Below are 20,593 nucleotides of genomic sequence, written 5' to 3'. Positions count from 1 at the left end.
ATGGGATTGGTTTACGCTCAACCCGCAGAGCTAGTTGAATGAGATCAATTATCTTTGCCAAAGCCGAATTGTGCAGACCTGCCATGAATAAATTTAATATCGTAAAGCCCCCACATACAGCCAGGATCTCCAGCTAATCCAGGGGGCCCTTCCAATGTCAGCATCAATTGGTTTGAAGTAGTGGAGAGACTCTTAGGTTATATTGTAACTTAGTTAATGAAGAGAATGAAGAAAAAGGAATCCTGTGGACATACTAGAAAAAAAAGATATAAAATTTTAGCTGATTTGACACAAAATACCAACCTCACCAAAAAATTGTTACTATTCCATTATAAAAATAAAGTCAACAAACTGATCAGTGAATACCACCAAATTTAATGGTATTTAAGATGACTCATTCCACATACAAAAAAAAATCCTCAATATGAGTGCCCTGAAATATGAGCACTTGTATATGAATGAAATTCAAGAGGTTTTCCATATTTCACTATAACCCTAAAATTTATACCATATTGTCAATAACAAGCTGTATGGGTGAAAGGACCTTTTCTAAACTATCAATGATGTTTAAAAATTGTGACCAATCAGGCTAACGACTGCATTATCCTTCTATTCCCTTTGTAAAAAATAATTACAAAACCATTGCCATATAAAGGAGTGTGACATGATTTTATATGTCAAGCATTATTCCAGATGTTTTTGTGAAGGTTTTTTTTTGGGGGGGGGGATGAGATTCACACTTAAATCAGTGGACTTTGAGTAAAGCTGATCACCCTCCAGAGTATGGGTGAACCACACCTAATCAGTCGAAGGCCTAAGCGCCAGAAGACTTCTGCAACCAGACTGCCTTTGGACTCAAACTGCAGCTCTTCTCTGAGTCTTCAGCCTGCTGGTCCTCCTGTATGTTTTAGACCTGCTAAGCCTCCACAGTAGCATGAGCCAATGTTTTTAAATAAATCGATCGATAGATGACACAGATGATAGATAAATAGACAGATAGACAGACAGACAGATGGATAGATAGAACAATGCCTTGGAAAAGGGGGCAAGGACAAGCTGGCAGTGAGATGTGATACCTCCAATGTATTCCACGATGTACATAAAACTTTAAGGCAAAATTCTTAAGCAAAATGAATTTGTTAAAGTGAGAATAAGATATTCAGAGATCTACTTCCCAATAACATTGACTTTGATTGCTGAATTCTGAGCTAGGTCAATGTCACCAGGGAAGATCTGGGAGAACTATGCCAGTCATTAAGGTAAAATTCATCTTACACTTAGTGTTTTAGCAACCTGTTCGTTTTAAAGAGACGAAGAGTTTGATTTAAAGAATTCCTCTACTAATAAGATTGTTTAAGAGTCAAGTTAAAGTAAATGGATAAATAATTCTCACTTTAAAAAATATACACTTAGCAAAACCACCAACATACAAATCTGTTAAAAATAGACCTTGTCTTTGATGTTTATTTCACATTATCTAAGTACATCCAGTTATGCAAATTTACATTTTCATTTCACATCTTTGCATTCCTGATATACATATAACAGGACAAAGAATACCTTTGCAATATTCAGCCTCAAAACCCTGCTTGGGGAAAACAAGATTCTCAGCGGCCTTACTCTTTCTGCTCATGTACAAACACAATTCTAAATAAGTGAAAATTAAAATTGCTAAAAAGACAAAGTGACTAAATTTTTATGCCACCTGAGGTTACTTGGACTTAATTTTTTTAAATAGTCCTCTAATTACTGAATTATTATTCAATAGGTAACATTGCTTTGGGAGCTCCTCAAGCTATTTCAGGAAGCTTAGTTGATTGTTTCTGGGACTCAAATAATCTGCATTCAGTTGACAATAGCTACACGCCAATGATGCTTAAGTATTGACATTATCATCCTATGTATTCACCGAAGATATTTTTAAAGTGGTAGTCAATATCATCTCTCTTTTGTGAAAGTATCTTGCCAGGTTAGAAAATGAGCAATTATTTCTTCAATTAGGCAAAGAAAAGGCACAGACCAGTGCAACACAGTCCTAATTTTAAACAAAACAATCAGATTGAATGAAAGACCTTAACATTTCAGTTACAATCTTACAAAATTCAAATACATCTAAATCACATTGCGGTACTAGATGGCTACGTGTTCGTTCTGTTCAATGTTGAACAGATCTTTTGTATCACTAATTCCTGCATTTGATCTACTGTTAAAATAGAGGGTGTTTTCAAAAGTGTTCTCTTGAGGTAAATGCACATGTCTCTTCTTATAAAACCGATACGCAGCGAGGCCAGCGCCCATTACAATCAGGAGGACCACAATGACGACTACCCCTGCCACGCTGGGCGACTGTTTCGAAGGGCTCATCTTCCTTGGGTCAGCTAGAAATAAACAAAGCCATTAGGGAAAAAGTGGAGGGAGGTAGATGGTAGAATGCTATGGAGAACAATATGACTTCCTTTTCTGAAAAACTAAAATGTATAAATATTCTTTTCAATTATATTTGTCAAACAGAAATGCAGGGCGTGAAAACATAATAGAGGATTATTTTTGATGTATGATTATTATTCAGTTGCAAGACTATTTCATTTATCTATGTAGCATGGAGCTACATAGATAAACAATGTTTTAAAATATCCTGCTTCAAAATAATTTAAGGCTGCTTACAAATATATTATATGAGAGAAATAGGATAGTGATGATGATGACAATGACAATAAAAAAGCAAGTGAAACTATTAGGGAAAAGAGAAAATGAGAGTAGTAGAAATGCGGGCTCATGAGTATAATTAGTTAACAAACAGCAGCCCTGAGGTTAATAAGGAGGCTACAGCAAGCCATAAATCTCTCTGTTTTTTAGCAACCAACCAAATGAGTGAAATAGGATGTTACCTAATTCAAATTATATATAAAATTCAAATGAAAATTGTTGCTTAAAAAAGAAAAAAGCCCACATGGATTACTGGGAGAAATTTCTTCTACGGGTTCTTAGAAGGGAACTCTCTGTAACAGAGCAATCAATGCCTTTAAAAATATCGATGGTAAAACCACCCACCTGCCCCCAAAGCCTGGTTTTCTAGAGCGACGGTCAAGGGAGACTGATGTCATAATTACAAAGGCTGGCGCAGTGCAAGCAAGTCTCCTCGGAGTGCAGGGGAAGCAGGGAGGGATTGTTACGGCTTGTTTAAACAAACTGTGTTGATACATTACCAACAAGGAACTTGAAACTTCAAAATGGTCTTACCTTTTGTTGTCATTAACGTATGGGTAGGTTCGGGATCAACAACTGTTTGTAAAATGAGAAACGTATTAAGTATTTGTAAAACCCATAATAATTGCATATAGATAGTATTATTTGGTTCACAGATATGTCAAATCTTCCATGTTTGGATTATGGGGATAGGACATGATATGGTATGATATGGTATGATATGGTATGATATGGATAGATCATATCTGTCTATTCCATAACAGCATCCTGCAGCTGTATGGTGAGTCTGAATACATTGGAAGATCTAAAAATCCGGGCATGGGTAAATGTGGGTACAGTTGTAATACAAATAAATAATACAATAATTAATAAATAATAATACAGGAATAAACTGTGTTTTGTGTACTCACAACTATAAGCCTACTTTTACCCACCCCTGTACAGTCCTCAGATTTGTATTTGAACCACTGATACTCACCCTCAAAAATCTACCCAGTCTACCCATAAACAATGTATTCTAGGCTAGCAGTTTTGAAATTGGCCCATGGAAGCGTTAGGTATTACAAACATTTGAATGCAAGTGAAATAAGATCCCAATATTGCACCAAAGGCTCTGTGGTATCTTTAGAACAGAGTTTTAAAAGATTTAATAACTATAAAACTCTAAAATGATAAAAATTTATGGGACATGGAATATTTATCTAATTAATTAATTTATATATTATTTAATTAATCATTTCATATGTTGGGAAGACTTGTGTGACGTGGAATGGCATAAAAATATTATTAAAGTCCAGATAGTATCATATCATGGGCAAATACACTATTAATTCGCCAAATCCCTGTCATTCCATGGTCTGCCACTCGTCTCAGAAGGAGGCTTCATTTGCCTTACAAGATTTACTCCTTAAACCTTACATGATTTACTGTAATAATTCTGATTCCCTTCCAGCACCCTACTCCCTCCAGTTTGCCAAGGTGACTGTCACTTTTTCTTCTCATATGGTAAGTCATTGTGGCCTGGTTCTCCATACTGCTTTCAATTTTACAAACCCATATGCATGGATATCCCATTCTAGGTGGATTGATAAATCAAAACCATTATGTCAGCTAAGCAGGCAGGGAGTGCTTTAAGCTCCCTGAGAGCTGCAAACAGCAACTGATCACCCTGGTAGGCTGTGTTTTTCACTTGTGCAGGGAGAGCTTGCAAGAAACCTGTAATCACATTGGAATCCCATCCCACACCTGACATCTTAATATTAGAAAGTGATGGTGGCCTGTCAACATATGCACCATAGAGCAAATTCCTACTTACTTTTTGGTCTTTTACAAATATATCCTTTGTAGGAAGAACAATGAATATTATTCCAAAATCCAGAAGATGCAATTAAAGCTACACAATCATTTCGGTCACCAGAGGGGTCTCCTGTGTTCCAGTTGACGAAGGAGACTGGATTGTTGTTCATCCATATCCACTTTCCTGATTATCAAATAGAGCCAATAAAAATATAAGTTAAAAACCCCATCTTAAAGTAAGTTCAATTTATCCATGTAAAACTATGAAGCATATTATTTTATACTGCAATCAATATTTGTTTGTAGCCAGACTTTGAATGGATATTATAATGGCTAATTATTACAGGAAAGGATAGTGAGACTATGTTTCTTATACAGTTTTAGTTGTTGAAAATTTATTCCTAATTAATACAAACTTGTATACTTATCTCACCCTACGTTTTTTTTTTTTTCTGGCAAGAGACAGAAAATATTTTTAAAGCTTCTTAAACCAACTTAACTACAGAAAATATTATTTTAACTAGCAACTTTCAGGGCAGAAAAATATATGGGTCATTGAAAATTTCAGTTCTTATCTCAAATGAAAATATTTTGAATTTTAAAATTCTCCACAAATTAACCATTATTTAAAACAAGACTTTCTGAAACTGAAACCTTGTTTAACAGACAATAGTTTGAAATATTTGTGATTAAATAATCATCCTGCAAAAATTACCTTCAACATTTCTGTACAACCCTATCCAAAAATTGGTTTTGCCTTGAAGTGGCTCAACTCGATATGATAAGAAACTCGATTCAGCAGCACTTTCAATGGAAACCAAAGAGGAACCTACAAAATATAAAAGAACAAATATGGTGGGATTACACTTAAGCAGCTGAAAATATTTTTATAATGGCAGTTATTATATTAACAGCAATATAAATCATTCTAACATATCCACTTAAGAGGAAGAATTTTAAGGGGTAGACATTTATCCTTTCAGAATTTCAGTTTCTATTCTGAAAATACAGTTTAAAGCATCATCCGGTACAAGCACTAAATGAGCTGCTGCGGAAGATGCGAAGAGAAGGAGGACATACAAGGTCTTAGGACGGTTATAACAATGTAGGTAATTGTGAGTCAAGAGTGAAAGGATGTGTTAGAAAATAAGATAAGTACAACATCCTTTTGATTTATTTTAGGTGAAACAACTGAAAGGGAGCATGGAGGAAATAGAATTTAAGATATCAAGAGGGATAGGATTTCACGCAGAAAGGATAGCAAATAATTTCAGGAAGAGGAAGAATAAGAGAAAAGACAAGAAAAAAGGGAAGCATAGAGCTTCTTCAAGAACAGAGATGACTCTGTTTACAGATGCATGGAATCCTCTATATTGGTTTATGGTGGTATGATATAGATAGATGATAGATAGATAGATAGATCTATTGGGAGGAATTAACAGTGTTAATAGATAGTGCAGTTTAGCTGGACTAACATGGTCAATGGGTAAAAAAAGACTTGTGGACTAGGCCTTACTGCAGATGGCAGTAGATTGGTATTTAGGGTAAAGAACACTTAGTTTTTCCAGGCAACAGAACGATGCAATGCACTAGGAGTATGAATCTGGCCGTTAAGTACAGGACTGTACAAAGCAGGAAGAAAGATACTGAGAGGCTGGTTCAGTGACTATGGCATTGACAACACACATCAGATTCAGACTGACTAAGTGTCAGCCTTAGATTTTAGAGTAAATAGTGATAGCTTTATAATGGTAACAACGAATATACTTTAAGCACTTTATGCCAGACATTTTGCCTTGGGTTTTATAAGCATGATCTTACTAAATTTTTACAACAGCCTTACCAAGTGGGTACTATTGGTGCCTCATTTTATACTTAAGTAAAATATAAAATACAGAAGGTAAATAACTTGCTAAGATTTTAATGATAGTAGAGGGCAAAGTCATGATCATCAGCAATCAGACAAGAAAAAGAAATAAAAAGCCTCCAAATTGGAAGAAGGAAGTAAAACTGTCATTATTTGTAAACAACATGATAGGGTACATAGAAAACCCTATAGAATCCACCAAAAAACTACCTGACCTAATAAGTGAATTCAGCAATGTAATGGTTACAAAGTCAATATTCAGAGATCAATAGTATTCTTGTACACCAACAATAAATTATCAGAAAGAGAAGCTAAGAAAAACATACCATTTACCACAACAACAAGAAAAATAAAGTACCTTGGAATAAATTTAACCTAGGATATAAGATACCTATACTCAGAAAATACAGAACACGGAAGAAAGAAACTGGGGAAGATACAAATAAATGGAAGCATACATCATGTTCATGGATTAGAAGAATTAACATCATTGAAATGTCCACACTACCCAAAGCAATCTATAGATTCAATGCAATTCCTCTTAAAATACCAACGGCCTATTTTGCAGACCTAGAAAAATATTTTTAAAAATTATATGGAAAGAAAAAGACCCCAAATAGCCTCAACAATCCTGAGAAAGAAGCACAAAGTAGGAGGGATCACAATACCTGACATCAAACTGTACTACAAGGCCACTGTAATCAAGACAGTGTGGTGATGGCACAAGAACAGATGCATAGACCAATGGAACAGAACAGAGAGCCCAGAAATAAACCCATTCTCTATGGTCAATTAATATTTGACAAAGGGGGAAGAAGCATAAAATGGAGTAAAAACAATCTCTTCAATAATGGTGTTGGGAGAACTGGCCTGGTACATGCAAAAAAAGGAACTAGACTACCAACTTATACCATACACCAGAATAAACTCAAAATGGATAAAGGACAAAATAAGTCATGACACCATAAAAGTCCTAGTAGAAAACAAAAGCAATAAAATTTCAAACATCCCATGTAGCAATATTTTTGCTGACATATCTCCCAGGGCAAGGGAAATAAAGAAAAAATTAAAATATGGGACTATGTTAATATTAAATTGCTTCTGCACAGCTAAAGAAACAATCACCCAAATGAAAAGGGAACCAACTGTATGGGAGAACATATTTGCCAATGATAAATCAGACAAGGGTTTGATCTCCAAAATATATAAAGAACTCATATGACTCCACACCAGGAAGACAAACAATCCAATTAAAAAACTGGCAAAGGACCTGAATAGACACTTCTCCAAGGAGGACATACAGAGGGCCCACAGACACATGAAAAAATGTTCAACATCACTAGCCATTAGAGAGATGCAAATTAAAACCACAAGGAGATATCACCTCACACATGTCAGAATAGTCATCATTAATAAATCAACAAACAGCACGTGCTGGCAAGGATGAGGAGAAAGTGGAACCCTACTGCACTGTTGGTGGGAATGCAAACTGGAGCAGTCACTGTGGAAAACAGTATGGAATTTCCTCAAAAAATTAAAAATGGAACTGCCTTTTGACCCAGCAATTCCACTGCTGGGAATATACCCTAGAAATCCTGAAACACCAATTCAGAAGAACCTGCACACCCTTATGCCCATAGCAGTACTAATTATAATAGCCATGTGTTGGAAAAAGCCCAAGTACCCAACAGTAGATGAATGGATTAAAATACTGTGGTACATTTACACAATGGAATACTATGCAGCAGAAAGAAAGAAGGAAGTCCTTCCTTTTGCGACAGCATGGATGGAACTGGAGACTATTATTCTAAATGAAATAAGCCAGTCAGTGAAAGATAAGTACCATATGACCTCACTTATAACAGGAATCTAGTGAACAAAATCAACTAACAAGAAAAATTAAGCCAGAGACATGGAAACATGGAACACACTGATAGCTGTAGGAAGGGAGGAGTGAAGGGAGAAATGGAGGAAGGAGAAGGGACTAGTCAAAGAACATGTATGAATGTCTCATAGACATGGACAATGGTGTGAGGATTGACTGTGGGAAAGGGGGGCGGGCTGAGTGGAGGGGGACAAAGGGGAAAAATTGGGATAATTATAATAGAATAAATAATAAAAAATAAATAACAAAATAAGAAGCCACAGATTTAAAAAAAAAAGAATGCACATTCTTCTCAAGCACACATGAAACATTTCCAGACTGACCATATGTTAGGTCACAAAAAAAGGTCTCAGTAAATTTAAGATTGAAATCATATCAAGCATATTTTCTGTCCACAATGGTATAAAACCAGAAATGAATTACAAGAAGAAAACAAAAATTCACATATATATGGAGATTAAACAACATGCTACTGAATAGTTAATGGGATATATATATATATATTATAAATATATATAAAATGAAATATTACTCAGCCTTTAAACAGACAGAAAACCTTTCATTTCCACAACATTGATTAACCAAGTGGGCATTATGCTAAGTGAAGTAAGCCAGACAGAGGTAGACAAATACTACATCATATCAGTTTTATATGTGAAACTTTAAAAATAAAATAGACTCACAGAAACTGGAAGTTGAATGGTGGTTGGCAGGGGCTACGGGGTACAGGGGAAGTAGGGGGAGCCTTGTAAAAGGGTACAAACTTTCAGTTATAAGATGAATAAGGTCTGAGGATCTGACATATAGCGTGGTGACTGCAGTTTATAACACTGGATTATATAACTGAAATTTGGTAAAAAGAGTAGAACTTCAGTATTCTCACCAAAAAAGAAAAAAAGGTAAATATGTAAGGTGATGGATGTGTTAATTAACTTGATGGGGGGAATCTTCTCACAATGTATGTATAACAAATTATCATGTTATACACTTCAAATGTACTAAAGTTTCATATCAACTTTACCTCAATAAAGCTGAAAAAATATAAACCTTAAAGTAAAAAGTCAAAACTCAAGGTTAACTTTTGAGTGAACCTGTAGGAAATGAGGCTACAACTCTTGCACACCACTGTTGGATGAAGAACCCTGATTTAGGGCATTATCCAAATTTAGTAAAAAAAACAGTAAAATATTCAAGGAAATGTACCTAAGTGAATTTTTTAATGTGCCCTAAAAATTAACTTTATTTGGCATTTTTATTTCAGGGGGAAATTACCCATTTATGTCATGTCTGAGTTTTCTTTTGTCTTTCTTCACAAATAAAATAACCAGATATAAATGCTTGTCTATTTATGGTAAAGCAAGTTGTTCCTGAACACTTGTAAACCTGAGCTTATTGGTGACAAGATGTATACAATACTCTGAATAGCTGAGAATGAGAATCCTAGCAATGCAGTATATTAGGGTCGAAAGTAAGAAAGTATTGCTCAGTAGATGATTATTTTCTATCAAATTTGTTAAGATTTTGGAGGCTAAAATGTTAGAAATTACATTTGGGGGACATGATGTTGACCATTCTGTTACAATATAAATTATTGAGAAAAACAAACAGGTACTTTTACATTCCTTCTGGTTTTGATGTACCGTGTTATTGGTATCACGGCAATCCAGAATGGATGACCGTGGGACGTTCTTACAGTAAACGTGGCACCTACCCATTCGGAGACACTCCAGAGATGCTTGGCCCCAGTGCCTTGTGTATGAAGACTCAATATAGTAGCAGTGGCCGTGAAAAGGAATCCACGCTGAGTGATCTGACTCTGGGCATCTGCCAGGCAGCTGGGGAGGTTCAGTGGCAGGGATTTCTGTTAATTAAAAAAAAAAAATTAAAATAAAGTAAAATCCAAAGTTTCTATAGTATGTAGAAAAATATAATAGTAGCTATGGAAAATTTCATTGCCTATCATTATTTCTTTTAAGTTCTAGTCATTTGAATCTATCATTTTTATTACTGGGTTTTCTATTTACTTCATCTTTTTTTCACTTTAAATATATTTAGGTAGAATGTACTAAAGAATGGTGGCGATCAACCGCACTCATAATTAAGAATGTAGCCCAACAGGTACCCAGAAATACATTAAATACCAAAAACAAAGTGACCCAAAAATAATTTGCAAAGAGAGTCCCCCTGCAAGACACTCTTTTTCGGGGGTGGATCTTAATCCCTACAACCCTTCTCAGCTATGGCTGTCTGATTTTAAGACTGCATACTAGGTAGGACACTATCACCATAATATCACCAACTGATGAATCTACATGCATTCTGATAAAATTATTTTGATATAGTCATGGTATTGACATTAAAAGTAGGAATAATTTCCTAGGGAATCCTACATAGATTCAAAGGATAATCTCAATTATAAAAATTCAGAAATTTATAAAGAGCAAACACACTCTTGCAATGAAGAAAAATTTCTATCTCCATTATTTTGATTTATGTATATTTATTTATTACTAAGTCAATCTTTTGTTCGGTGAAGGAATAGGTTTTATTTTATTCTTAAGCTCCCCATGACATGTTCCAGTTTAATAATATCAACAGCGGTATGTATTAGCGTATTGAGAAGATTACAAATGCCCAGATTGCTTTTGTGGGTTCAATTACCATCTGATCTTTTGCAGAGAAAATGAAAACTTTCATTGCAATGTGCTGTCTTCCAGGTGCCGTCAAGATCCAGATAAACACATGCTGATTTTAGTTTGGGTTCGTCAGCAGCCCAGTTAGTGTACCTCACCCTCCATCTATCAGTCCAGACATAGTCCCCACCGGTCTGCAAAAACAAAACAACCATTAACATGGGTCATGCTCCATTTAGAAAATGCCAGAAGAACCAAGTGAGAGTTAAAAGTATACTTAAGACTGTGATGTCACAAAGGACCTTCAACATTTAGGCACTTTAAGAAACACCATGAGTTGTTTCTACCAACTCAAATTCAGTAAATACAGCCTTTCTTAAAAAGAAGCCAATAATACATCCTTGGAACACACTATGAAAAACTGGCATAAAGCCCTGTGTTGTATCTGTGGAACTCTTCTTATTTGTAAGCTTTCAGTGCCAAACAAAAGTCTTATCTTCCAAATAAAATATTAATTATATCACCATTGAAATAATAAAATTTAAATAATTTTCATTGAACTCATGGCCCCTGGAGAGAAACACATTTCTTCTAATCTTATTGTTTGGCTGTTGAAACAGGCCAGTGATAAGTGACTTAGGTAAGGTCCCGTGGTTAAGAACAGAGGGGCGTAGGTGTCACCTTCCACTTACATGGCCTTTCGACCGTAACTGACCGTGATGGCATTTTTTAAAAAGCTGATTGCTTTATTCAGTTTACACACTTGATTTCTTATTAAATTTAGTCAAACAAATTCACAGACACAAAAAATTTAATTGATAACATTGCCCTGGCCGGTGTGGCTCAATGGATTGAGCACCAACCTGCAGACCGAAAAGTCACTGATTCAATTCCTGGTTGCAGGCCAGGTTTCGTGCAAAAGGCAACTGACAGATGTTTCTCTCCTTCCTGTCCCCTCTTTCTAAAAATAAGTTAGGTAAAATCTTTGTTTAAAATATTACTTATCAATATATCTTTTCAACAGTCTAGAAGAGATTTTATAGGTAATGCTTAAGACCACATGATATATAAAATTAATTGAAATTTTTAAGCAATCTAAACAATTGTCCCATTTTAACTGCATTATTTAATTTACCAAGCCAATTACCATAGATTTAGTGACAAGATCAAAAGCATGTTATTTCAAGTTAGAATTTTGTAGTATTCTACCATGTTTAATTAAATAATGCTTATAAAATCACTAACTCCATAGATGTAAGGAAAATAATAGTACTCTATTAGTTATAAAGGTCTGTATAGTGGAAAGCCACTTAATCTTTCTTAAAATAAATAAAATCCTATTTTAAACTCATAAGAGTATTGGGACCACATCTGTGAGAAGAAAATGAATTAATTATCAAGCGAATTAATTACTAAAAATTGAGTCAACACAGACATAAAGTTGTCTTGACTAAGTTTAATCACAGAAATCATTATGGAACTACTTGCTTTTAAATAGTCACTTCCCTACTTAGGAAGTACTCATCGCATGAAGCGTGAATTGCAATTCGTGCCTCATGGCATTAGACGCTCTATAAAATCTGACACCAATCCACTTACGAGTTTTATCCCTTCCTATCCTTTTCTCTCTTTTTGGTACTCCTCCCTTATGTTTCACCATCCCAGGCGACATCTAGAAAGGTTGACCTTCTCTGAGAAGCTCTCCTGATCCTCTCCTGTGGCAAATCCCTTTCTCTCCTCTTGTAGACTCTGGTGTCACCTCTCTGATACTTCTTGTACAATCTCTTAATCACAATACTTGTTGACACCTCTGGTTCTTCTAGGAAGTTTGCTAGTTGACTATTTGATGAATAGATGTATGCATGGAGGATAGGTGGATCACAGGGCATCAGAGAGACTCGTTTTAGGAATGCTTCGGTGACTCCATTACCACTCAGTTCTCTGACTCATCTCTCCCTCCACCCCATTCTCTGCCAATCTGGAGTATAGGGAATTGACTACACGAAACCTCTTACACATGGATGGAAGCTCTCGCAACTTCAGGACTAAAAACAACTCTGGAACGGCTTGCCACAAAAAATAAAAAGTATCCTCATCACCCAGGAACTATGCCCCTGACCTGCTTCCTCAAATCCCATGGCATAGTTGTAATCATGACACTAGAAAGAAACAAGTTAATAAATAAAACTGTTTAGATGCAGAATTAGTTTTAATGTTCAAAAGCAATATGAGAGCTGTCCATCAATAGGTGAATGGATAAAGAAGATGTGGTGCCCACAATAGAATATTACTCAGCCATCAAAAAAGAATGAAGTCTTATCATTTGCAACAATGTGGATGGATTTAGGGGGTATTATGCTGAGTGAAATAAGTGAGTCAGAGAAAGGTAAATACTATATGATTTACGATTTTACTCACTTATATGTGTAATCTAACAAACAAAGAAAAAAACACAAGCAAACTCATAGATACAGACAAAACTGGTAACTGACGGAGGGGAGAGGATGTGGGGAAAGGGAATTAAAAAGTAACAACTTCCAGTTATAAAATAAGCCACAGAAATAAAATGCACAGCATAGGGAAGAGAGTCAATATCACAACAACTTTGGACAGTGACAGATGGATACTAGACTTATTGTGACTACTCTGCAAGGTCAAGGTGTGTAAGTGTTGAATTGTACACTTATGTTGTACACCTGAAACTAACATAATATTGTATGCCAGCTATAAGTAAAAACAAACTTTAAAAAAGCAATATGAGAGTTAATGTAAGTTAGGTAAGACTTTATTTGATTTCTGTCATATATCACTAGCTCGCTAGATCCTTGAAAGCATTGGATACTTGGAAGACTGGGTCTTGTTCATGTTAGTATGATCCTTATACCCCAGCACACTTTCCTGCGCTTAGCAAGTGTTCAACAGGGTGAATAGAGAGAGAATCACATTCAATCACAATTTATCAACCGTGTCAAGTCAGATACGTGTCCACATCTTACCAAGTTACTATTCAGGCCGATCCACACGGGTTCATTAAATGTTTGTATCTGCATCCATGCAAATGCATTACTGTAGGGATCCAGGATGCTAGCCATAGAAGAAGTCTGATGCTTGCAATATTCCTCTGCGTCATGCCATTTTAAATTAAGCTTTATAAGTGAGTAGCTACTTTGACCATATTTAATAAAGCCATCAGTTGGAACTGTTGCTGGAGAACTAGGCAAGGAAGGGTCTGGAATACAGAGATTATTTTCATTAGCATCACCAGTAAGCATCACCTGACGGCCGTCAGTTCACGGCTACTATGTCTCACGCACCCTAAGAGTGATCAGAATAGCACAAATCCAAACCATCCGTGTTAAAACACTTTTATGAGCCATTTAACACTTGAAAACAAAGCTCTACTTTTAATCAGTATGCCTGATTGAATTAAATAATTTTCAAACTGTATTTAGAACATCAAAGTAATTTTATGATCAAGTTTCCAAACTTTTTTAAAAATAAGCTTGCAAATTTGCAATAAGATCTAGTATCTGGATGGAAAAAAAAAGACACAGTTTAATCCCATAAATTAAAGAATATAATCCTATCATTCCTAGTCTTTATTTTTCTACCTTGGTCAAATTTCAAAGTAAACAAGTCTTCCTCTCCCTCCCCTGATCTGTTGCACTCTACCCAGGAATTAATATCTCGTTTTATCTATATGAGCCCTCCTGTGTGTAACACACATCAAGAGACGGGTTGAAGTTCTGGAATAAAGTCATACACGAGTCCCTAGTTCATTACCCTTGATCTCAGGCTCAGGCTGCCCTCTTACTCGTATTGCCTGTGGCCTTCACCAGAGTTCTAGATATCCTTCCCTACCGATTTTGTCTTGGCCACCTCTCTGTCTGTCCCACTCTGTATCAGCCCCATCCACCATCTGTCTCCTTCTGTCGCTACACAAATGCCAAACTTTCTTATGATTATGCTGGGAAGGCAACAACTTGTTTTCAGCAAGTGGGAGCGGCCTCCCCTTTCTTCTGCTGTTGCTGCCACCTTGTGTTGGAAAAGTATCATTAGACCACGAGATGCAGGCCAGAGTCCTTAAATGTTCAATTTCCCAGCTTGGGTTTGGATGTTTTTTGGACCACTAGAAGTGGCGAATGATGCTTGAGGTAGAGCTAAAAAAAAACAGCTAGGCAATTTGGCTCATCTGACCAATTTGCTTGTTTATGAAACATTCATAGAAAAACTGATAAGGAAAAACTAAAATATTGACAGTTTATGTTGTGGGTAGTATTTTCGCTTCTTTACATTTTTTCTGTATTTTCTAAGTTTTCAATAAAGAAGAAATATATTTTAAAACATTTTAAAATTTATATATGTTTTATATATTTTATTCATATATTTGTATATGTTATGTATAGATTTGGGAAAATGCAGAAAAAGATAATAAATGAAGGCATGAAAAATCACGCTTAATCCCACTATCCAAATTAGACCACTATTCTTATTTTGATGCATTTCCTTGTCTTTTTTGTTCTTATTTTTAAGAAGGTTTATAGTGGGGGTTGGTGTTTTGTTTTATTTTTTTGCATAATTGACAGTATAAAATTTTATAGTCTTTCTTTTTCACTCTAACACTTTAACACCTTTCCTAAAGCCTAAAGTTATTAAAAATCTTCAAAATATTTTCATTGGTGGCAAATACTCTATCACTTACATTTATAATCATAAGAAAAAGATTTTAAATAAGCTTGTGAATCATCAGTCACTCCTCGAAGGGGCCTCCCCACTTTGCCCAAAGAACAGAGGGACAGACGGCATTTCTGGTTCTCAGACTCTGGTCCTGTGGGGCCCGGTACAGGGCAGCGATTTTCAACCCCCGTGCCACAAGAATTTTTAAAACACACGATGCCTGACTATTTAGTCAGGGGCACTGACCTCTTTTCCCTTAGATATCTCAAACACAACAATAGCCATCAGTGTGAATGAATCAAAAGTATACCTATTTTTATGCTCAGGTCGGCAAAAAATATACTACACGCATTGTTTGGTGAGTCACAGAATTTTAGTAAGTAGTTCGCACGTGCCAGGAGGTGAAGAAGGCCGAAAATCGCTCATGTGGAGAAGTGACACAGCCGGCACCGGCGCTCACATTAATAGAAGTTTGGAGTGTCTGCAGTTCTTTTCGTTCGTGTGCAAGCACCTTAAGTGATTTTCAGTCATCACTGGCATCAGTCATAAGCTGACATTAGTTCCCTGATTCCCCAGAAGGTAGAAAATTCTTTTAGCTCTCTAGAAGGAGAAGTACCTTCTAACTCAAAGTGATCCTTCAAAAGCTGTGCTCAGGACGAGAGCAAACCCACCCCACCCTCAAGCCTCATGTCTAGTTGCTTTTCTTGAGTTCTGACATTCATCTTGTGTAGCTAAACACTCTTATTACAGTTTCAGCAAAAACTGAAATGCATACGACCATAATCTCGACTCTCAGTAAATATCCACACACTCTGTTTTATTTTCATGTAACTGTGGTCAGGCTTCCTCAGCTGAAAAGAGGAAATGAATCACGGAGCTGAATTTTGAAAGACACACAACAAATGATGACGTATGTGTGACGTTTTGTGCCAATGGTTCTCAAATTATGCAAGCTCAGCTGAGGTATTCTTACTCTGACATCTTTGTTGAAGTAAGAGTTTCAACTTCAAGTTTAATCTGCGCAAAATTCTCTGGGAATGGATGAGAGGGCACACTCGTGATTAAATTAGAGAAACCATCACCCATTTTGTCTGTTACATGGGGACATGGATTAAAGTGAGAATCAAACCTGTTGACGTGCCGGGGAAGCATTTTTTAAAATAAGGCTATATTTTTAGAGCAGCTTAAGGCTCACAGAAAGAACTGAGGGGGTCACTTCCTTAAACACTGTTTCAGAGCTCCCGCTCTCACTGGCAGGGGAGGCGTGGTGGGACTTACCAGGGAGTGTCTGGCACACGTAACCTCGCTTACTGTCACAGGTGTCATCCATCCATTTCCCGGCCTCTTTTGACTTCCCTCCCATAATGACAACACAGTCGGCCTGTATATTGGGGGGCGGGGCAGAGCAGTTGACAATTATTTAAGTCAATTCATTAATAAGCCAAAAACATCCCTCCTCCCTAACCTCCACATTTTAAGATTGTCCTCATTCATTTACATGCAGTGTGTTCAATTCATCCTTACTTTCCGTGCACTGAGCCAGCTTCCCATGTGGATCCCTCACAATGAACCCTTGCTATTTAACAGAAAACCAAACAGACTTGGATACATTTTAGAGACAGATCTGAGAAACTTTGATGTCAGAAGTTCTACCAATTCCCTGGTCCACAGCTAACACTGCTACAGCTGTCTTTTCCACCCCTCTGCCTCCAACTCATCATCCCACGAGCCTCAGCTATCGGGAACCCCCAACCCTACATTTCAAAGCTTCTATACTCAACTCCGTCTCCCTTCCTAGTCATTTTTATCTTCCACGGACTGTCCTGGCTCAGAGTCCCTGCTCTAGTCCCCAAAATAGTAAGAGTGTTTCCACCACAAAATGCCTATGAAAAGTTCTCACCCATTCTCTTTATCAAACTGTGTTTAATCTTCCCACTTCGAGTTTGTAAAAATACTGTGTATGTGTTTTGATTTCATTTTTTTGAAATATAAATTTTATATTTTTACATGCACTAAGAAAAAGTCTAGGAATAAAAATGAACAGTGTTTTTGTCTTGAAGGCTGAGATTACACATTTTGCTTGTTTCTGTTGTTTCAGCTTTTCTTTGTATTCTGAAAACAAAGCACTTGTGCAATAATAAATTTTGTGTGCTTTATACCAAACTCACTTCTTATTCCTGAAATCTCTCTGAGAAAAATCTATCTCACTCCATTCTACTTCAGCTTCTTCAGTAAGTCTTCATCTCTCGTTGACGTAAAGAGGAGTCAAAGAACTTCCCCACTGAAAGTCACCCACCACCAGAATGCATGCACTCTGCATGTAGCCACCAGACGACAGCCAGTGGCAGGGCGGGGGGGAGGCTAGGGGGTGGAGGGGTTGAGCAAACAGGAAAAAGGACTCGTGCACATGGACAACGGGGTAGGGATTGCTGGGGGAGTTATAAGGGGGGTAAAAGGTAATGCAAAAAATATATAAAAAATATTAACTTTACCAAAAAATGATGTCATTTTGAGCAGATCCTGCTCAGGCCTTTTTGCACTGCCTCTCTGACAAAGTCCAAACTCTTTCCTAGGGCATCTAAATTTCTCTAAATTCTGCTTTCTGCCTTTCATAGTCTATTCCTGTTTCTTTCCTGCACAAAACCCCTGCTACATCCAAAGCCATTTATTCCTGACCAAACCTACCTTATGCCTTTTTTGGAAGACTTCTTCACCTTGCCCACCTAACAAGGCCTTACCCATCCTCTTGCCAAGTTTCCCTAACCATTACACTTTAAACTTCTTGAGAAAAAGACCCCTAGTGATTCTTTCTCGTACTCCTTCCCTCCACCCAGGGGAGGGCTCCACAGATATGTGTTGACTGATTAGATCACTTCACCCCACAGTAAGCTTTTTTTCTTCCTAACTATTGTACTTTCTGGCTGATGCTAATCACGCACTTTCATTTCTTTACTGTCTTCTTTCTTGCATAATACAGTGGTCTAGCTTAAGTGTGAGCTTCTTCAAGGTCAAAACAAAGTCTCACATTTTTCACAATGCTTAGTATGGTGTTTAACACTGATTAGTTCACTTTTCAATGATATGAGATTAAAAGTAGTAACATAAAGAAACAGCATCTGTCTCTTGGGTTACTGTACTAAAGCACTTAGTAAACACTCTACAGATGTTAGCTCAGTAGTGATGATGAGGAGGATGATGACATCTTTACAAGCAGTAGTAGCTTCCAGATCTACACCCTACACACTACAACAGCCTCAAGGGTTCAGGGGCAGCTGCTGCAAAGAAAGCTGTGTTCCAGTGTGCGTCCTGGCTGCAGCACAGGCCCACGATGGAGCTGGCTTTCCCGGTCCCTCACTGCAGCCACCACCTGCCTCCAAGCTGAAGAGTTCTTGACTAAATTTGTACCCTTGCCTTCAAGGCTGGCTCAGTCTGAAATAGTTAAAATCTGCAAGAATGAATCAGCCCATGAAATACTCCGACTGATTTTTCATTGAAGATTAACTGCTACTAAGGTGACTTTAAGCAAACTGATAGGCTGACATGAAAGTGACACTTACATCTTCATAAGAAAGACTGCTCCTTCTTCCGCCAGGGTAACCTTTCCCCCAGTTGGTATAGTGAACTCCTTGCCCGTCTGTCCAAAGGAACGTGTGCTCTGAATTGACATCATTCATGCCAATCCAGGCATGAAAAGTGGAGTCCTTCATTTGATAGGTGAGAAATGCTGTGAGAAATTATGACAAGATAAATTTTAACTTTGGGGGAAAGTACTGGAAATATTCAAAATATATTAACTTAAAATACCAAGCATGTGATTAGTGTCTTTATTATTGTTTAAAAGCACTCACCATGAAAACACACACATTTAACCCTGCATTGTGTTATTGATTCAGCTTTGGACTTTGAAAAGTTTCATACAATAAAAGTCCAGGTTTTATCGGGGCTGCTACACCCCGTGTGCCCTGCCCAAGGGCGCTGGGGCACTGAGACAAGAGAGGCTCCAGGCCACCCCCTGCTCCATTCTAAGTTGTGGCTGCCTAAAGTCCGTGGAGGGTGTACAGTTCTCTAATTCACACACAGTCATCCTATGAGTTAGCAGGCATCCTGATTCTGTAAATAAAATAATCTGATTAGAATTACTAAAGAGCAGAGACTGGCTGGCTCTTCATCCAGAAAAGTTTTTAAAGTAAACACTATCCAACCAGATGCTTTAGGCTGCTAAATTATCACAACTGTGGTTTGTCAAACCAAGAGAGCTGCCCATCGGGGATTCCTCCTGGGCAGCCGACTCCTAGGGGTCAGCAGCCACTGAGTGTGCTTGGGCCCAGGGGGCACCCTGGGGCTAAGTGTCCACATCATTAGGAGAGATGATCTAGAAAAATCCAGAGGATATAGAACAAATGTGGCCTTTTGTGTCCTTATCACGTCCGTGGCAGATGAGATGGTGGGAAATACCCAGAAGCAGGAAAATATCCAAAGGCTTCAATGTACACATGCCCTTCCCCCTGTGTTAGCCCTTCCGCGTGGCTCCCCCCGCAGCTGTCTTCCGTGCCAGCAACAGCGCCTGCTGGCACCTGTGGGCTCCTGGGCAGCTAAGCACCAATTTTGCAGAACAACTTCTAAACATTTGTGCTTAAACACGACTCCTGAGTGCACATAGAAAACCAAATGACTAAGCATTTAGGTCGCTAATGGAAAATGCAAAATGCCAAGAAGCCTGTAGGGACACAATTACCTGTTTATTCAAAAACAAACAATTTCACTGACAAGCCACTGCTCCGTGCTTACTCTTTTTCAGAGTAGCAGAAGCCTCGATATCCCTGCTCAGAGATTTGCTTATTTCTCAATTAATTAAAGGTACAAAAAAATTTTTGCCTTCTAATATTTTTCAGAAAGAGACAAGAGCATGGGTAAATATTTATTTTATTTTTGTTTCCTAAAGAAAATCATAACCTTTACCCTGTTGCCAACTCGAAATTCAATGAGGGAAAGCTCTACCTGCCAATATGTCAGCACAGACTTTTTTCT

At 37.3% G+C, this 20,593-nt stretch overlaps 1 protein-coding gene across 1 annotated transcript in view; it reads right to left on the bottom strand.

The window, feature by feature from the left end:
* Positions 1 to 1,437: 1,437 nt before the first annotated feature.
* MRC1 (mannose receptor C-type 1) overlaps positions 1,438 to 20,593 on the bottom strand; it is a 77,759-nt gene continuing 58,603 nt past the window's right edge. Inside the window, exons 22-30 of the mRNA XM_024576069.4 lie at positions 19,123 to 19,289; positions 16,844 to 16,946; positions 13,885 to 14,117; positions 10,917 to 11,082; positions 9,967 to 10,116; positions 5,219 to 5,332; positions 4,523 to 4,687; positions 3,241 to 3,282; positions 1,438 to 2,378 (exon numbers count right to left, since the gene is read on the bottom strand). Of these exons, the coding sequence (XP_024431837.2) occupies positions 2,131 to 2,378; positions 3,241 to 3,282; positions 4,523 to 4,687; positions 5,219 to 5,332; positions 9,967 to 10,116; positions 10,917 to 11,082; positions 13,885 to 14,117; positions 16,844 to 16,946; positions 19,123 to 19,289 (1,388 nt within the window). The 3' untranslated portion in view covers positions 1,438 to 2,130. The remainder of the gene's footprint in view (positions 2,379 to 3,240; positions 3,283 to 4,522; positions 4,688 to 5,218; positions 5,333 to 9,966; positions 10,117 to 10,916; positions 11,083 to 13,884; positions 14,118 to 16,843; positions 16,947 to 19,122; positions 19,290 to 20,593) is intronic.

The sequence above is a fragment of the Desmodus rotundus genome, chromosome 4 (assembly GCF_022682495.2).
Source record: "Desmodus rotundus isolate HL8 chromosome 4, HLdesRot8A.1, whole genome shotgun sequence".
NCBI lineage: Eukaryota > Metazoa > Chordata > Mammalia > Chiroptera > Phyllostomidae > Desmodus > Desmodus rotundus.
Note: the sequence above shows the minus strand (reverse complement) of the source record. Positions and strands in the feature narration are given on the sequence as shown.